Source organism: Tupaia chinensis, unplaced genomic scaffold (genome assembly GCF_000334495.1).
Source record: "Tupaia chinensis unplaced genomic scaffold, TupChi_1.0 Scaffold000127_2, whole genome shotgun sequence".
Lineage (NCBI taxonomy): Eukaryota > Metazoa > Chordata > Mammalia > Scandentia > Tupaiidae > Tupaia > Tupaia belangeri.
The window spans coordinates 2,586,010-2,605,970 of record NW_006159596.1 but is presented as its reverse complement, the minus strand read 5'-3'; the positions used below and the strand labels follow the sequence as shown (position 1 = coordinate 2,605,970).

Sequence of the window (19,961 nt, the reverse complement as noted above, 5' to 3'; positions counted from 1 at the left end):
GGAATGCCAGCCTCAGTTAAAAATTGACTGTTTAGAAGTAAACACAAATAGCACTGGATGGAAGTACTTCTCAAATTTGGTTTCTGAAAAATATAGAAACAAAATGGTTATTTTTTTTTTAGTCAAGAAGTGAGATTTCAAATGATCTTTTATCATATTTTAAGGACAAAATATGAATTTATCACAATTCCAAAATTAATATTCCTTATCAGAAATAATAACTAAAATTTATCCCCCCCTTTTTCTTTGCCCCCCACTTATAACTCTCTCTCCTATACACAAAGTTTGTTAGTTTGTTTGCTTTTTAGATTTTTGCCATAGGGTGCATGCACTCCCCAAAGAGAAACAGAGAGAACCAGAGAGAGAGGAAAACTGTGGCTATACCACAGTTTCTTCTCTTACAATCTCCCCTTGGGATTTCGGGTACACATGAACATATGCCCAGCCTAATTTTTAAGCCAAGGAGTCTGGGACTCAAACCACAGTTGGTCATGTGGGAGTCCAACGCCTTAACCACTACACCACCTACTGGCCCCCACAAAATTTTCAATAGGTATTTTTCCAGATGTATGTTGATAATAGTAGTTTAACAAAAATATATTTATAAATTTACATATGTACTCATTTCATAATAGTTCATAATTTATATACATAATAATGTCATTACTTAACTATTTCCCATTACGTTTGACTTCTCCATCATCTTCCTTCCATTTTTAATAGGCCAATATATTTCGTACAACATAGATTAAAAAACAGCTTAATTACTGACATAAGTACACTAGCTATATCACTTGGAGATAAATGGATAAAAGTGGATCCAACTAAAGATACTCTCCTCTATCCTGAGAACCATATACAATAATATTTCCTTCCTAGTGATTTAGCAAAGTCTTTTCTCTCAGAGCTTCCCAGTGTTTTGTTATTTTTGCTTTTACAGTTTCCAAAAATAATACTGACTGCCACCTTGATCACTGAGGGTCTATGCATCACAGTCTACAGTGAAGAGATGGTTAATACCCAGTCCTTGCCCTCAAAGACTACATCATGAACTCAGTATATAGGTGTTGAAGGAACCAAAGAGACTGGAAGAACTGAAAAAATGCATTTTCAATGACACAAAGAGATAGCAAGATGGTTAGTAGAGTTTTTAGAAGTCTGTTTTAATTCTTTCCCAAGTAAGGGCAATCCATGTGTGAACCAACAACTGTAACATCTCAAGATCTTCAGATAATCATCATACAACTCTAATTATTACAAAGTTTGAGATTCAAGTGATTTTTTAAAGAAAATCCCAGAGGGTATTTTCTTCTTACCGAAATTCTCATTACTCAATGCCGAGGTAAATCCGTAGGTATTGAAGAAGAGCTGACTATGGCAATGGGCTTCCAGCAGCCTTCCATCCAGAATATCTCCTAGAGTACAAGGCAAGTAAAGGATGAGCCATTAAGAACGCGAGTGGAGAGACAGGGAGGGAAAGGGAGTGAATGGTGTTTATGGAGTGCCTACATTTTAGTGAACACTCTATTAGTTACTTAATATATGCATCACATGAATACTGACATAATCCTGGGGTTAAGGTTAGCATCATGAAGGCAAACTAACCCAGCCCCAGAAAAAGTACACGACAAGGCCAGCTGGTAATGTGGTGATTAAGGTGGCCAGAACCCACATGGCCAACTGTATGGTTCAGTCTAGACAGGCAGCTTGAAAAACACTCTGGGAAAGTGTGCTGCGCGCCCAAAATCCTGACAGAAGGGAGAAATGGAGGAAAAGAGATTGTGGCATGATCATTCCCCACAGGGTATGCTTTTCCATTTCTCTCTCTCTCACTCTGTCTCTAAACCAAAAACAAAGAAAGTACATGACAGTCAGGATTCGAGAGCAGATCTGCCTAATTATAATAAAGATACAAATACTTTCTATTATAATATGTCCCTGAACTAACAAATGTCAGAGCCATACTCATGAAAAGTAGAAGCAACAAAATGTTCGTCGGATTCGAATAGCCACTGAACATTCACCTAATTTATAAGAGCAGAAGCTATTTCTACAGATATAAAATAGATGTCCTCGGGCTTTGAAATAAATCATTATTAATCAAAACATCATTTGAGAATTTTATGAATAACAAAATTACATATTTTCTAATTCAAAGCAAGGGAAGCACATGGAGATTAAGAATTTTCATGCTAAACCCCATTTATTTAAAAAAAAACAAAAAAACTTAAAACTGGGATCACCAGATGGTATAATGGTTATGTCACTGGACTCCCACATGGTTGACTGTGGTTCGAGTCCGGAACCTAGAGGCTTGAAACTCACACCAGGTGCATGTGTGTGCATGCCAAAAATACTGAGAGGAGAATGGAGGAGAAGGGATTGTGGTGTGGCCATACCCTCTGGGGAATGATTTCTCCCTCTCTGTCTTTCTAGCCAGCACACGCACCCTATAGCAAAAATCTCTCTAAAAAAACAAACATAACAAACGAACAAAAAAAAAAACCTCGTAAAACTAAAATATATAAACTATAAACAAAAATATTATTCTTGCTGTCCTTTAAAAATAAATACTGTATGGTGTTAGCCAGTGGCCTGGTGCTTAAGGTGCCTATATTCAATATGGCCTTCAGGACAGTTCAAGTCTTAGACCCAGCAGCTTGAAAAACACATGGAGTATATGTGCATGTGTGCGTAAAAATCCAAAAGGAGGGGGACATAGAAGTGAATGGATGGTAACGTGATCATCCCCCATGGTGAGTACTCTCTTTCTCTCACTGTCTCTTTTTCTCTCTCTTTAATGACTACATGTGCCCTCTGGCAAAATTTTTATAAAACATTAATAGATATTTGTTGACCTCTATAATAACCCATCAACAGCTGCCACATCCCTTCATATAGATATTTACTATAATTAAGTTCCATAAAGTCAAATATGAAATTATTATATTTTCATCTGTTTTGGAAACATAAAAATGCCTGCTTTAAAATATAAGCTATAGGAACCAGCAGATGGCATAATGGTTATGTTGCTGGACTATAACCCATCAACAGCTGCCACATTTCTTCATATAGATATTTACTATAATTAAGTTCCATAAAGTCAAATATGAAATTATTATATTTTCATCTGTTTTGGAAACATAAAAATGCCTGCTTTAAAATATAAGCTATAGGAACCAGCAGATGGCATAATGGTTATGTTGCTGGACTCCCATGTAGTCAACAGTGTTTTGAGTACCAGACCTGGAGACTTAAAACTCATGTCAGGTACGTGTGTATGTCTGAGCAAAAATCTCTCAAAAAAAAAAGTTTAAAAAAGATGTATTTTATTTATTTATTTATTAGTTTGCTATAGGACTCATGCACTTGACAGAGAGAAAGAGAGAGAAAGTGAGGAATCCCCCCGGGGGGATGGCCACGCTGCAGCCCCTTCTCTTCCATTCTTCTCTTGGGATTTGGAGCACATATGCATATGCACTTGGCATAATTCCTAAGCTGCTGGGTCTGGGACTCAAGCCGTGCAGTCAGCCACATGGAATCCACTTGCCTTAACCTCCACACCATCTGCTGGCCCAAGATGTACTATTTTTAAAAAGAAAAATTGAAAGTTATGCATTAAACAAGATACTATAAAAGTATATTCAATATGAATACCTTTTTTCCCATAAAAAGGACATATTAAATCTAATTATCCTGTTACATATGATCTAAATCATCCCTTAACTAGTTTATTTAAAGCAAACCCTCCCTATTCCCATTGTGTAACCATTCTCTTTGTATTATCTTGGTTCTGTAATTAAAAAAAAAAAAAAAGAGCTTCAATCATTATTTATCCAAAGCCTCTTAAAACCCTCACATCCTTTTCAATTGTGGTATCCCAAATTTCACATAGTTCGAAAAATAGTATTTATTGACTTGGACTGGGTACTGCCAAGGGCGGTGTGATGTTTTATTTTTGTCGAGTCAATGTTTAATAAGGTTAACCAGGTCTGCAATAAGAGTGCATGAAGGTGGCAATATAAATAGAATGACCCTAAAAGTATTTTAAAATACTTCTGGTTACACAGAGGATAATTATGGAAGAGGGTAATAAATCACCAGTTGTTTACAACCCAAAAATTTAACCAAAATTATTCAGTTAGAACACCTAGATGGCAGAGAACTGAAAGAAGAGAAATTGCTTTCGGGAACCAGCAATTAGGGTAATGGCTATGTCACTGAACTCGCGTCCCGGACCCAGTGGCTTAAAACTCACACCAGGCGCATGTGCCTGCATGCCCAAGATCCCGAGAGGAGAATGGAGTGGGTGGGGGGGGGAGTGATTTCTTACTGTCTCTTTTTCTCTCTACCAAGTGCATGCACCCTATAGCAAAAATCTCTCAAAAAAAAAAGTTTAAAAAAGATGTATTTTATTTATTTATTTATTAGTTTGCTATAGGACTCATGCACTTGACAGAGAGAAAGAGAGAGAAAGTGAGGAATCCCCCCGGGGGGATGGCCACGCTGCAGCCCCTTCTCTTCCATTCTTCTCTTGGGATTTGGAGCACATATGCATATGCACTTGGCATAATTCCTAAGCTGCTGGGTCTGGGACTCAAGCCGTGCAGTCAGCCACATGGAATCCACTTGCCTTAACCTCCACACCATCTGCTGGCCCAAGATGTACTATTTTTAAAAAGAAAAATTGAAAGTTATGCATTAAACAAGATACTATAAAAGTATATTCAATATGAATACCTTTTTTCCCATAAAAAGGACATATTAAATCTAATTATCCTGTTACATATGATCTAAATCATCCCTTAACTAGTTTATTTAAAGCAAACCCTCCCTATTCCCATTGTGTAACCATTCTCTTTGTATTATCTTGGTTCTGTAATTAAAAAAAAAAAAAAAGAGCTTCAATCATTATTTATCCAAAGCCTCTTAAAACCCTCACATCCTTTTCAATTGTGGTATCCCAAATTTCACATAGTTCGAAAAATAGTATTTATTGACTTGGACTGGGTACTGCCAAGGGCGGTGTGATGTTTTATTTTTGTCGAGTCAATGTTTAATAAGGTTAACCAGGTCTGCAATAAGAGTGCATGAAGGTGGCAATATAAATAGAATGACCCTAAAAGTATTTTAAAATACTTCTGGTTACACAGAGGATAATTATGGAAGAGGGTAATAAATCACCAGTTGTTTACAACCCAAAAATTTAACCAAAATTATTCAGTTAGAACACCTAGATGGCAGAGAACTGAAAGAAGAGAAATTGCTTTCGGGAACCAGCAATTAGGGTAATGGCTATGTCACTGAACTCGCGTCCCGGACCCAGTGGCTTAAAACTCACACCAGGCGCATGTGCCTGCATGCCCAAGATCCCGAGAGGAGAATGGAGGAGAAGGGACTGTGGCGTGACCATCCCCCCTGGGGGGTGATTTCTCACTTTCTGTCTCTATGTCTCTCTCTGTCTGCCTGGCGAGCGCACACGCCCTATAGAGAAAATCTCTCCAAAAAAAATAGAAAAATTTTAAAAAAAAAAAGAAAAATTGCTTTCAGAAAGAAAGTATAACAAAAACTGGGTTTTTCATGCAGAATGTAGTGGGCCATTAGAAATATTTGGCATTCATGAGAGAGGAACAGCAGCAGAACCCATCTGTGAACACTTTCGGTATTGTGGTTTTCTTAAGAAAATCATCACATAATTTGTAGCAAGGCCTTTATGCCACCTGAATAAACAATGAGGATTTCACTCACTGGCAGGAGTGGGTCTCACCAATGGAGGGAAGGACCTTCGTTACCCAACTCACCTCCATCCTCCTATGAGGAAAAGAGGACAGTGCTTTAACCAGAAGGCTCCACAATAGAACATGGTCACCAATGTGGAGGAATGTGGTAGGATAAGTCCTCAAAAGCTGCCAACAAAATGATGATAATGGAAGCTAACATAACTGAAAAGGAACACTTTGCAGCTCTGACTGTGATTTGGCAAAGAAATTTAAACGACTTTGTAGGCTGACAGCAAAGAATCTGGTGTTTCTTGGCAACTTTATTTTTTATTTTTTCTATTTTAGTTCTTTTTAATCATTATTGTTATATTTTGGTTTCTGGTTTACATATAATTACTGTATATCTTTGTGGGCTACTGTATGGCTTTTTTATTTTTTTAGAGAGAGATTTTTGCTATAGGGCAAGTGCACTTGTCAGAGAGACAGAGACAGAGAGACAGAAAGTGAGAAATTACCTCTCAGGGAGATAGCCAAGATCCAAGATCCTCTTGGGATCTTGGCCATGTACATGTACACACCTGGCCTGAGTTTTAAGTCACCAGGTCTGGGACTTGAACTGCCGTTAACTACATGAGAGTCCAGTGATGCAACCATTATGCTATCTGCTAGTCTCTACAGTATGGCATTTTAGGGATGCATGCAGTGGATAATAATCAAATCAAAGATATACTCACATTCCCAGCATCTTTTAAAGCATTCATCCTGCACAAACAAAACACACAGTGCCATAGACCACAGTTCTGTGGGCCAAAGATTTCCTTAGGAATGGATATAGATATAGATAAATAGATCATATGTGTGTATGGGTATAATCCCTGCATGTCCAAAAAGACCAGGAATGGTAAATACTCTATTCCTCTCTCTTTGGACAGGACTCAGTGTTAACTATTAATATAGTTATTATTAATGATGATGATATAAATTAGAATAAGTCTTGTTTACTTAGTGCCTGAAGGATGATAAAAACTATTTCCCATATATTATCACATTCAGTTATGGCAATATCTTTTTTAAAATATCGATTTTTGCCATAGGAGAGAGAGAGAGAGAGACAAAGAGTGAGGAAAAGTGAGAAACTATTTTTGGCGGTTTTCTTTTATTATTTTTTTCTATTTTAGTTCTTTTTAATTATTATTTTTTATTTTGGTTTCTGGTTTACATATAATTACTGTATATCTTTGTGGGCTATCTTCTCCTTCATTCTCCTCTCGGGATTTTGGGCACATACACACACACACACACACACACGCGCGCGCACGCATGTGTCCAGCATAATTCTTATGCCACTGGGGCTCAAAGTGTGCAGTCGACCATGTGAGATCCAGCTGCTTTAACCTTCACACCACCTGCTGGCCTGTTTTTTCTTGTCGTTTGTTTGTTAGGAGGTGTGTGACTGCCAGAGAGACAGAGAGAGAGGGAAAGGGAAGGGGAGAAAAGCACCCCCAAGAGGAATAGTCACGCAGCAATCCCTTCTCCTCCATTACTTCATCTCATTGGGATTTGGGGCACACATGCATACATGCCTGGCTTGTTTTTCAAGGCATTAGTTTTGACCTCAAACCATGTAACTGGCCATGTGGGATCCAGCTCCCTTAACCACCAGGCAATGGGCTGGCCCTCATGACAATATCTTTATGTGAAGAGAAGTAACTGAAAGCAGGTTAATTACTTTTAGAAGGCAAAAATAGAGTGGAAATACATTCCTACTTCCATTTTAGTCACATTTTTTTGAGAACTACAGAGGCAGTTGTAACCCTTAGCATGCTTATCATACACAATCATAACATGCCCTCACAATCCACATCTGTGGGTTGTCCTTTACCCCCTGCATACCAGGTCAGGGGGCTAAAAACAAGTAATTCCCAGCTGTAGTCCTCAAGGAGCTCACAGGTTTAAACAGGAGTGTCTTGGAATCTTGTGGCTAAGTGTCACCACAGGGAGAGTGTTGGCCTTGTGGCACACTGCAGCCCTAGCAGATGACACTGCCCAGGGGTACACATTGTGAAGGATGGGTAAATCCACACAGCTGGGCAGCACTGACAGTTTCTGTATTAATACAGAAGTGACTTGTGAAAATAACTGTAATCATGTTACATGCCCTATCCATATTATAGTTCTCCCCAGTGAGGAAATATGCTCTCACATACTTGCTGTTTTGTTTTCTTCTATTTATTTACTTGTTTAGTCACACATTGTCAATAAAAGGAGAGTTGTAAGTATTGGTTTATTAGGTAAACATGTCACCTATTCACTCAAAAAACTAAAATAGAAGGCAAGCCAAGATTAAGTGGAATATCAAAAGAATGCAAGACAGTGGGGCCAGCAGGTGGCATGGTGGTTAATGCATTGAACTCCTACATGGTCGACCACAGTTTGGATCCTGGCCCTGGCATCTTGAGAACCATACTGAGCGCATGTGCGTGCATGTCCAAAATTCTGAACGGAGAATGGAAGAGAAGGGATTGTGGCATGGCCATCCCCTTTCAGAGGTAATTTCTCATTTTCCTCTCTCTCTCTGGCAAGTGCATGAGTCTTATGGCTAAAACCACAACCAAACCCAAAACCAAAACCAAACAAAAATGAAAAGACAGCATTACTGTCCTTGATTCATTTAGTAGAGATTTACTGAGCACTTACTATGGTCCAGGCACTTTCATATCACCTCAGGATATGCTAATGATTGTGGAATACAAAGAACCTTGTTATCAGGGCCCAGTCATGGTGGTGCAATGGCAGCACATCCCTCTGCAATGCTGGGAGAATGGGAGAATGGGGGACAGCACTGGGCTTTAAGGACAGGACAGGAAACCGCCATGAAGGTAGCAGGGAGAATAAAAAGATGTAAGTACAGCATGACAGCCTGGCCTACTGAAGGTTCTGGTCGTGAATGGTCAGAGAGTGAGATTAGTCAGTACACCTGTGTGCTTTCTCAGCCACAGCAAGCTGCAAGGGATAGGTATCCTGGATCAGGTGGAAAACTGGAGTTAAATCTGTTGTGTTTGGACCAAGCAAGTACAAGCAAGAGAGCGGCAATGGATTTTAGAGTATATACAAAAGAGCAATTGAGGGACCAGCAGATGGTGTAATGGTTACATCGCTGGACTCTCACATAGTCGACAATAGTTTGAGTCCTGGACCTGGTGGCTTAAAAACTCATGCTGGCCACATGTGCATGCATGCCCAAAATCTTGAGAGGAGATTGGAGGAGAAGGGATTGCGGTATGGCCATCCTCCCTGGGGGATGATTTCTTGCTTTCTATCTTTCTGTCTTTCACTGGGGAGTGCACGCACCCTGTACAAAAAATATCCCCCACACACAAAAATGAGAGCAATTGGGAGATATGTCCAGGAAGTTTAATTTTATTGTATCTTGATGAACAGATTGGTTTCAGACATGAGCCCAAGGAAGAAACAACATCTAGCTGGAGGAAAGTCTGAGCAAGGACATATGAGAACAAGTGTGTGTGTGTGTGTGTGTGTGTGTGTGCGTGCAGACAGCAATGAGTCATGTTTGGAACAGTGAGAAAGTGGTGATGGGTAAGAGTAGACAAAACAGCTGTATGTAGCAGGAACTGATAAACACTTTCTGTAAAGAGCCAGATAACACACAGTTCAAGTGTGGGAAGTCTTGCGGTCTTTGTTGTAACTACTTAACTCAGTCACTTTAGTATGAAAGCAGCTCAGATGATGCATAACTGAATGGGTTGGGCCGGGTTCCAAAACAACATGATTGACCAAACAGGTGGTTGGTGGATCTGACCCAACAACCACCTGTGCTGATAAACTGTTGGTTTTGATAAATAAACAGTTGGTTGGCTGACTTCTGACCTCTAGCTCTTTGGATCTCTAAATCAGTCCTAGTTGGAGTACAACTAAGAAAGTGGTATCTTTAAATGTCTCAAATTTTTCTACCAGTAATTGTACTGGCACCTTGTCAGTAATTGCTTTCAAGCTATCTTCAACTGACACCAATAAGGAATTTTCAAATATAAAACATCCTCAAACACAATCTGCATTCAACATGAAGGTGTTAAGGCTTAATATTGGTTACAACTGATATAAACTATGTGAACATCGCTAACTATAGTGATTTCCAAAAATTAATACGTATGTGGCTGGTTCCATGGCCTGGTGGTTAAGATATCTGGATCCTACATGGCTGACTACATGGTTTAATTCCTGGACCCAGTGGCTTGAGAAATATACTGGGTACATGTGTGTACATCTCCCAAATCCTAAAAGCAGGGAGAGATAAAGGAGAAGAGATTGTGGTATGACCCTGCCCCATGGAAGGTGCATTCTCCTCTCCTCCCTCTCTCTGTCTCTCTCTCTAGTGAGTGTGAGTTCTCTATTTTTTTTAAGTCATATAGATATAAGACCTGAAGTTGGTATTTAATTCTCTTATAAGACTACATAGCATGTTAATAGGGCCTATAAATTTCACAGGACTTTATCAAAACAACAAAAATAAATGGTTAAGTAAGCTGTTTCCTCTTTTAAAAATATTATTCAATATAAAGGTGTATAAAATATGTATATAACATAAATTCTTAAATTCTTGGGAATGCTTAAAATATGACAAATTGCTTAATTATATTGAAATGTTTCCAAAGCAATCCATAATCCATTTAAATATTATTGAACTGCCAAGGATAGAGGCAGCAATAAGATTTGGACACCTTAGTTGCCATCACTACCCCGAAAGCATTAATTAAACAGATGGTGTTATGTAGAATGAATACAGAAACACCTCAGATAGTTGATCATCTATGATAGAGGAGGAAGAGGCATAAATGTAGCTATAGGACATATACAGTAGAGGGTCTTAGCATGCTCTGATTAGACTTCTATGTAGCAATATGTCCATGTGCTTTTTAGATTTTTTTTAAAAAATGCTTTCCTTCATCGGAGAGAGAAAAAAAGGCAATCTCAACAAGGTTCTCACTAGCCTTCTCACAGCCTGCAGCCATCAATCACCAAGAGCATTGATGAAGACCCAGGACACGAACCTGAAGCCTTTCCACATGGTCTCCAGTAGCACATAGCAGCATGCCTACCGCCTGCACGACCACAGCTAGGCCTTATGTGTCTTTTCTGTCATTTGGTGCATTTCTGTTTTAAAATGTTTTGTGTTAGTGTTCTTGAAAAATCCTAGGTAGTGTAATTCTCCAGGGCAGCTATAATACAGTGATAACTCCCTCAGGGAAGCAGAGCCATGATACCTAACCTCCTACCCAGAAACAATTCATGAGCTCGGGCCCTTGAGGCGTTTTCCAAAAGTACTTTATTCAAACTTACCAAAGGTGAAGAGATTTCCCCAAGCCAGAGTATGAAAGGATAAAACGTTAGAAATTATGAAATAGGTATAGAAATTCTAACATATAAAAAAAGTTCCAGAAAGAGACCATGAAGAGAATGGAAAGGATGAAATACTCAAAAGAATCATAAATGAAAATTTTATAGAATTGAAAAAAAATCACAAGTTTCTATAGTGATTATATTACACAAAAAGGACAAACAAAACAGCAATTTTTAATTGAACTTCCTAATTCTGAGATACAGAAACATATGCTAAGAGCAACTTACTTAAATGAATTTGAACCTAGAAGCTATTAATCTTTGAAAAAGGGGGCAAACAGCATGCTGTCATACCAGACCATAGAAAATGTAGAGCCCACAGAATGAATGTACAATAATGATGTGAAAATATACTCCAGGAAAATAAAAAACATAATTCAAGTAAGAAATGCAGAAAACAACAACAACAACAAAAAAAACAGAGCATTAAACAAATAACAGCTATAGTTGGGTCTAAGTAACTAATGGCAGGTCTTTTTTTGTTTTTTTTTTGTTTGCTTGTTTGTTTGTTTTTTTTAATTTGTCAGAGGCCACAAGTGCTCTCTGGAGAAAAAGACAGAAACAGGGAGAGTGAGAAAGCACCCTTTGGAGATTGTGGGCACACATTCGCATGCATCCAGTGTGTTTTTCAAGCTGCTGCGCCTCTGGGACTCAAACTGCAAAGTCGCTCTTAGGAATGACCCAGAAGCCTCATTCACCATACCACTGGCAAATTTTTTAAGTACTTTTTTTTTTTTTTTTTTTTTTTTAGCTCATTCATACATTGATTTTGTGAAAACTCGTATGGCTAAAACCTTGATTTATCTTGTTCATCACTGTGCCTCCACCTCTACCACCATGCAGGTACACAACAAGCACACAGGACCCTTTTTGTTGGATTTGATTTTTCATTTGTTTCTTACTCCATTGTCCCCATTTTCAAAACCATCAGCCTCTCAGCTGCATCTGCCTCCCTATCCACGGTGCCCCAGTCAGTCACTATAATGCCGTCCTACACAGAAAACTTAAGTGTCCTACACATTTTCTCTTCCTACTTCTTTCATTTCTATAATTTCAAATTCCAAGCTGCTAAGTATTGCTGAAAAGCAAGTGTCATAAATTTCACGAGATGTAACCTCTAATGGGACCGCTCTGTCTCCTGCTAGTGATTTCTTGCCTTCTCTGACATTCTCTACCGTACTTTCAGAACCAGCTTGGAGATGCAATTTCAAGATAATAAAACATGCCCATTTTAAGCATACAGCATGCCGAGTTTTGACAGTTGTACACACCCATGAAATCACTAATGCAATCATAATATAAAACCTATCTACGATCACAAAAATTTCCCTCATACTGCTTTAGGGTCACTTCATTCCCTCAGTCATAGATTCAATCATACACTTTTCCAAATAGGTATGGAAGAAAATCACAGATAATCTCCATGTAGGAAATGGTATGCAAAAGAGAATTTTTTTAAACTAGTGATATTATTATTTTATTTGGGAGATCTGAAACACATTCATACTGCTTAACTGCAAAAACCAAGAGGAAAGGTTAACTACAAAATAAAAATCAAACACATAAAAATCAGGTTAATTTCCAAACCAGATTTTTTTTTTTTTTGGAGAGATTTTCACTGTAGGGCGCGTGCGCTCGCCAGACAGACAGAGAGAGACATAGAGACAGAAAGCGAGAAATCACCCCCCAGGGGGCATGGTCATGCCGCAATCCCTTCTCCTCCATTCTCCTCTCAGGATCTTGGGCACGCACGCACACGTGCCCGGCGTGAGTTTTAAGCCACCAGGTCCGGGACATGAACCGTGGTCAACTACGTGGGAGTCCAGCAACATAGCCATTACGCTAACTGCTGGTTCCCTCCAAACCAGATTTTAAAAAAAGCAAAATGGAGCTAAGTGAAACAAAAAGTAAAAGGGATGTCCTGTGGCATGGTGGTTAAGACAGTTGGATCCCACATGGCTCACTGTGCGGTTTGAGTCCTGGACCCAGCAGTTTGAGAAACATACCAGGCACATGTGTGTGAGCCCAAAATCTCATAAGGAGAAGTAGAGGAAGAAGGGTTGCAATGTGACCATACCCCATGAAGAGGTACTTTCTACTTTCTCTCTCTCTCTCTGGTGAGTTTATAAGAACCCCTCCTGCTGGTGAATGTACAAATAACGATGAAAAACAAACAACAAAGAAATGCTCTCTCTACAGTAACTATCAGTAGTAACTGTCAGTAGTAAGTCTAAACATACCATAATCATTAACTCACACATGTAAAGATGTGATAAAAAGCTGTATTGCTCGGCCCCGTCACAGGGGTGTAAGCAGGAAGGCAGCACTGAGGGAGGCTGGCACCACATCGGAGGCCCACGGTGAATCCAAGCCCACCTGAACACACTAGTCGTGGTAGCACAAGCCTGCAATCCTAGCTAACTGGGAGGCTGAGGCAGAGAAGCACAACAGTGAGACCTCACCAAAAATACCTTCCTCTCTATGGGCCCGGCTGGTAGCATAGTGATTAATGGGCTGGACTCCCACATTGCTGACCATGGTTCGAGTTCCAGACCTGGCAGCTCGAAATTCACACCAGCATGTGTACAAGCATGCCCAAAATCCCCAGGGGAGAATGTGAGGACGAGGGTTTATGGTGTGATTGTCCCCAGGGTGATTTCTCACTTTCCCTCTCATCGTCTGTCTTTATCTGGCAAACATACATGCTTTGTTACAAACCTAAGGAAACAACCAAAACACAAAAAATGTCTCTCTCTCTCTCTCTCCCATCCCCTCTTCCTCCACCCTCCCCCTTCATGAAATAAACAGGCAGACAGGGTGGCACAGCAGTAATGCAGTGCTCAAGTGAAACTGGTCCATACAGGAAATCATGTCGGGCACATGTGCGTGTGTGTCCAAAATCCAGAGAAGAGACTGGATAAGAAGGGATGGTAGTGTGGCCATTCTCCATGAGAGTGATTTATCTCTTTCCCACCTTCTCTGTCTCTGGCAAGTGCAGGTGCCCTATTGCTAAACAAATAAGTAGAAGGAAAAAAAGTCATGTGATGGCCTTTGTCGATGAGGAAAATGACAAAATTCAGCATAAATCCTCCCCCTAAAAGGCCCAACTGACAGAGTATCTATCTATCTATCTATCTATCTATCTATCTATCTATCTATCTATCTATCTCTGTCTATCTATCTATACATATATTTTTGGCACAGACAGTGTGTGCTTGTCAGAGAGGAGAGAGACAGACAGAGACAGAGAGGAAAAGTGAGAAATTCCCCCCAGGAGGGATGGTCATCCTTTCTCTTCCATTCTCCTCTCAGGGCATTCACGCACACGAGCCCAGTAAGATTTTTCAAGCCAACAGGTCCTGGACTCGAACTGCAGTTGGCCATGTGGGAATCCAGCTGCCTTAGCCACCATACCACCTGCTGGCCCCAAGAGCAGCTCATTTTAACGTACAGGAATCTCAACGCAGGTCATTTTCACAATACAGGCACAGGATGAGACAGCCATAATCAGGGCTGCCAGTCAACACAAATATGCTGTCACAGCAATGTAGGTTTCAATTCTCATTCTATCAATTACTATCTAACTGACTTCAAGGAAAATATATACCTTCGCACTTTATTCTTCAGTAAAATGAGAGTACTCATGGATATACTTCCTATGATTATTGTGAGAATTTTATTTTTTTTTTTTAGAGTTTTGTTAGAGGGTGCATATACTCACTGGAGAGAGAGGAAAAAAAAGCAGGGGGAAAGTGAGAAATCGCACCCCGGGAGGATGGTCACGCTGTAATTCCTTCTCTTCTCAGGATTTTGGGCATGCACACACATGTACCTGGCATGATTTTTAAGCCACTGGGTCCAGGACTCGAACCTTAATTGGCCATTTGGGAGTCCAACATCTTAACAACTAGCCACCAACTGGCCCCTATGTAGAGCATTTTAAATCGTTCACTGTGCATAGTAAAAGCTCATGGTATCACCTACATGGACATCTCATCACAAACTTTTGAAGAAAAGTACATCAGGGACCAGCAGTTAGCATAATGGCTATGTTGCTGGACTCCCATGTAGTCAACTGTGGTTCACGTCCCGGACCCAGTGGCTTGAAACTCACACCAAGCGTGTGTGCGTGTGTGCCCAAGATCCCGAGAGGAGAATGGAGGAGAAGGGTTTATGGCGTGGCCATCCTCCCTGAGGGGTGATTTCTCACTTTCTGTCTGTTTCTCTCTGTCTTGTCTGTCTGGAGAGCGCTCGTGCCCTATAGCAAAAACCTCTCCAAAAAAAAAAAAGAAAAGAAAAGTTCATCACACATCATTATTGTCACTCCTGTTTAGCAAATTAATTATATAAAGATCAGAGAAGTTAACTAAGTTGCTCACTATTACATGCTAAAGGTGAACACAACAGGAATTTAGTCCTAGTTCTTCCATTCACTTATACACTGATCAAATATTTATTGAGTCCCTGCTAAGTGTGAGTCACTCTTCTTCTGAGGACAAAGCACTGAAAATAAATAAATAAATAAATAAATAAATAAAAATAAATAAAAAAAATAAAACAGAAGGCAGAAAACAAATTAACAAGTAAATATAAAGTTTGACCAATGGTATACTTAATTACTATGGAGAACAGAAAACACAGTCAAGTGTGAAATTAACTGTTTTATGCAGGATGGGCAAGAAAAGCCTGACGGATAAGGTGACATTAATTTCTTTAAGTCTGTTGTTTATAGAGAGGGAGAGAGTGAGAAGCAGAGAGGCACTCTCAACAGATCTTCACGTGATTCTCCACTCAGCTCTGCAGCCAGCCAGGATCACAGAGCACCCACTGGCACAGCCCCGTGGTCAGTAGACCAGGGGCAGGAACCACAGCCTTTCGATATGGAAGATGACCTTGAATGTAAACAGAGACCTAAAGGAAGGGCCAGCAAACATTATCTGAGGGAACAGATTGCCAGGTACAGCCAGTAAAAAGCACAGGCTTTGTGGGGGAAGCAGGGCAAGGAGGCTGGGTCAGGTGAAAGAGTGACAGACAGGGTTAAGTAGGGGAAGGTGGGAGAAAGTCTATCAGGTAAGGGTTTGGGAATGAATTGGGAAATCCATTTGATGTTTTTTGTTTTGTTTTGTTTTGTTTTGAGAGGTTTTTGCTACAGGGAGTGTGCGCTTGCCAGAAAAACAGAGAGACAGAGAGATAGAAAGTGAGAAATCACCCCCTAGGGGGGATGGCCACACTGCAGTCCCTTCTCCTCCATTCTCCTCTTGGGATTTTGGGCATGCAAGCACACGCGCCTGGCATGAGTTTAAGTCTGGGACTCGAACCCCGGTCGACTACATGGGAGTCCAGCGACACGGCCATTATGCCAACTGCTGGTCCCCGGAAATTCATTTGAAGCATACTGAGCACAGAGAGGACACGAGCTGGCACAGATTTAAAAGGGCTGCCATACTGAGAAAGACTTGTGGGCATATGTGGGTGCAGGGAGCCACATGGAAAGGCTGCTGCGACACTCCAGGGTGATGGTGACGGAGGTGGACAGTGCTGGGTCTTTGGAAGATGCAGGACTTGCTGATGAATTGGAGGTAAAGTATGTGAGAAAAAAGAAGCACCAAAGATGAGCCGGAAGAGCAGGGTACCATGTATGAAGAGATGGGATCTGTGAGAAGAGCAGATCTGAGGGAAAAAATAGAGTCGTGCATTGCTTAACAATGGGGATATGTTCTGAGAAAAGCATCGAGAGGTGATTTCATTGCTGTGTGAACATCAGAGTGTACTTACACAAACCTGGATGAGAGAGTCTGCTACACGCCCAGGCTGTACGGCGTAATTTTACAAGACCGCCCAGTATGTGTGGTCTGTCATTGACTGGAATGTCATGATGCACCAAATGATTATTAAGTTTCCTGCATATTAGATTTCCAATTTAACAAGGTATTAGGGAGAGAGCTACATTTCAAGAGCAAGGTCTAACTGGAAAGATAAATTTCAGAGACACCTCCCTATTGATAACTGGTGAGGCCAGGAGGTTGGAGATCTCCTAGCAAGGGAAGGAGGGTGAAGGGCAGTTCTGAGAATTGAGCTCCTGGGTTCCCCGATTCTTCTACCTGCAAGACTTCCAGGATCTTAAATGAAAGTATGTAACACCTCCTTTGCAGCCATGTGCAATGGCTCAGCCTCTTCTTTCTTTCACTGAACTTTCCCAAGAGGATCAGTCCTAGTTAAGGATATCTCTTCCTGCTGTGACCTTATCCCAGTGTTAACTGTAACTGGAGAAATGGTACCATACTGAATGGTAACGTTCACTTTCAATTCATGTCCTCACCTCAAGAAGACCAATCCCTAGTGTTGCCCAGCTATTTATTACATTTTGTTAGGTGATGGTTGCCCCTCCGCCTCCTTTTTCCTAAGATCAGGACTTTCCCCACCCTCACACATACGTAATTACTTGCCTATTATTTCACTGAGAGACCAGGACCCACAAAGGGCCCATCTTCCACCCACCTCCATTTGTGCCCCTAAGCTCTGTTTCCTCTTTCTAACCATGGATAAACTGTGCTCTGATCAAAGATCAAACCATGCATTGTGCACTACATCTTATCCTTTTCCACTTTCCTAAGGTCAATGCTTCAGCGATCGATCCCATCGTCTCTCACAGCACTGATTTTTCTGACTGTTAGATCTTTCGTATCAGCCATACCTGAATACTATCATTTCTCTTGTTTAAGCAGAAGAACTGGTGGCCTTACAGCTTCCTCCAACAATTGCATAAATTTTCTGTCCTCTGAATAGCAACAACAACAAACTCTTAAAAACAGGCTGTATGTGTTGCTTGTATTCTTCTTCCCCCAGAATTTCTTTCTTCCTAGAATAATCCCTGGAATATAGTAAAAACTCATTAATCATTTTTTGAGTGACTAATGAAATTGTCTTATTTATCTTATAGACATAATGTGATCTAAAGAATGTAACACTATTTTGGGTTATTATTTTCACTGTCTAGTGATGTCTTCTGCATAAGTGACACTCAGTAAATATTTACTATATCAGTGGAACATAAAATCATTAATTTCCCCAGGAAGAATAAGGAAAATATTGCTAACACACCAAAAAAAGTGAACCAGTAAATGCAAAGAGATCCAGGGATACGCTGGTCTGAACTATTCCATTCTGCTTGGTAGGGATCTGCTGAGAACCCATTACATGTTGGACAAGGGTGACCCTACTCACCTATTCTTTAAAAACTACAGAAACAGAACACATACTTGTATTATATACTGAGTTGTCGAAAAAGTCATGACTTTTTTTTTCTATACAAAAATGTGTCATGACTTTTCTGACAACCCAATATTATAAGATGTTTTAGGTGAGAGAAAATATCCTAGAATATAATAAAAATAAACTACCTTAAGAGATGACTAAAGTTAGCTAATCTAAGAAAGGAGAAGGGCTTTCCAGGCGGAGGAAAATAACGGGCAAAGGCACAGAGGCATCAGTTTCAAGCAGTTCAGTTTGACCAGCACACAGAGCTGGAGAAAGGGCATGGCAGTGGTACAGGACATGACAAACAGGACTACTTCATGGAGAGCCTGGCCTGAACAGGGGACCTGATGTTGACTGTTCATGATGGCAATGGCATGCTCACATCTGCACTGGATACAGAGAGGAGATAGATTTATTTATTTATTTATTTATTTATAGTTTATTTTTGCCATAGGATGGGTACATTTGTCAGAGAGAAACAGAAAGAGGGAAAGTAAGAATTGACTCCCAGGGGGTTGACCATGCCTCAATCCTTTCTCTTCCATTATTCTCCTCTTGGGATTTTGGGCATGGACCCATGCACATGTGCCCAGCTGGGTCAAGTAGCTGGGTCTGGGACTTGAACCACAGCTGAACTGTTGACTCCCACAGTTGACCCATGTGAGTCCAGTGCCTTACCCACTATGCCATCTGCTGGCACCTCAGGGGTAGACTTAAAGGAAGTAAGACCGAAGATGGGAAAACAAGTGAATTAATATTATAGCAGCCCACATAAAGGCCTAAACTGAGGAAGTAGTTGTAGGCACTAAAAGGGGAAACTGACTGGAGTAATACTGCACATGACCAACCACCGGCAGGTCTTTGCAGGACGGATGTGCAAAGTGAGGCAGGCGGAAAAGTCTAAGACGACGAACAGATATTACGGTTTGTCATGTCAGGATAATAGGTTCCCTAATCAAGACTGCAAGACACAGGGTGGTGTGAAAGAATGATGACTCACTCAGGGCTGGGCATGCTAAGTTTGGGAGGCTGGTGGGATAGCCAAGAAACGGTTCTGGCTGACAGATGAATATACAACACAATACGTGACAGGAGAAGAGACAGAAAGCAATGGGCTAAAATCCTAAATTCAGAAGAGATCAAAGCAGGAGCGCATGTAAAAGGAAAATTACTGGGAGAAAAAGAAAGAACAACAATCTTTAACCTTACTTTAGATAATGGCTTCAGCAAAAGGCTTCTAATTGTTTCAGGTTATTGGTCACGGCTAACACGATCATGCAGTAAGCAATTACAACACTCTCATGTACTCAGATAATGCATTTCCTTGAATGTAAGAAGCATACTTTTTTCACTTTGAACGTTTCTGAAATTGGGTCACATCTTATAAATGATCTCCACCCTCATCCCCAGAAAAGCTGTTATTAAAAAGATTGTGCTTCTTAAAAAATTGATGGTGTTTCAGGTTGGGTTTCTCTACGAAGGAGCCTGAGAAGATTAATGGACACAGAGTAGACTGGGAAATATCTTTAGCATCACTCTGGGGGAGAAAGGAAGGGAAGTGGAGGT

The 19,961-nt window shown here is 40.4% G+C and overlaps 1 protein-coding gene across 3 annotated transcripts in view; it reads right to left on the bottom strand.

The window, feature by feature from the left end:
- The window catches only part of IL15 (interleukin 15), a 174,805-nt gene that overhangs the window by 19,326 nt on the left and 135,518 nt on the right, over positions 1–19,961 (bottom strand). For all 3 annotated transcript variants that reach the window (XM_027770339.1, XM_027770337.1, XM_027770338.1), the window contains exons 3-4: positions 1,317–1,415; positions 1–83 (exon numbers count right to left, since the gene is read on the bottom strand). The exon at positions 1–83 is cut by the window's left edge and continues 42 nt beyond it. In XM_027770339.1, the coding sequence (XP_027626140.1) occupies positions 1–83; positions 1,317–1,328 (95 nt within the window). In that variant the 5' untranslated portion in view covers positions 1,329–1,415. The remainder of the gene's footprint in view (positions 84–1,316; positions 1,416–19,961) is intronic.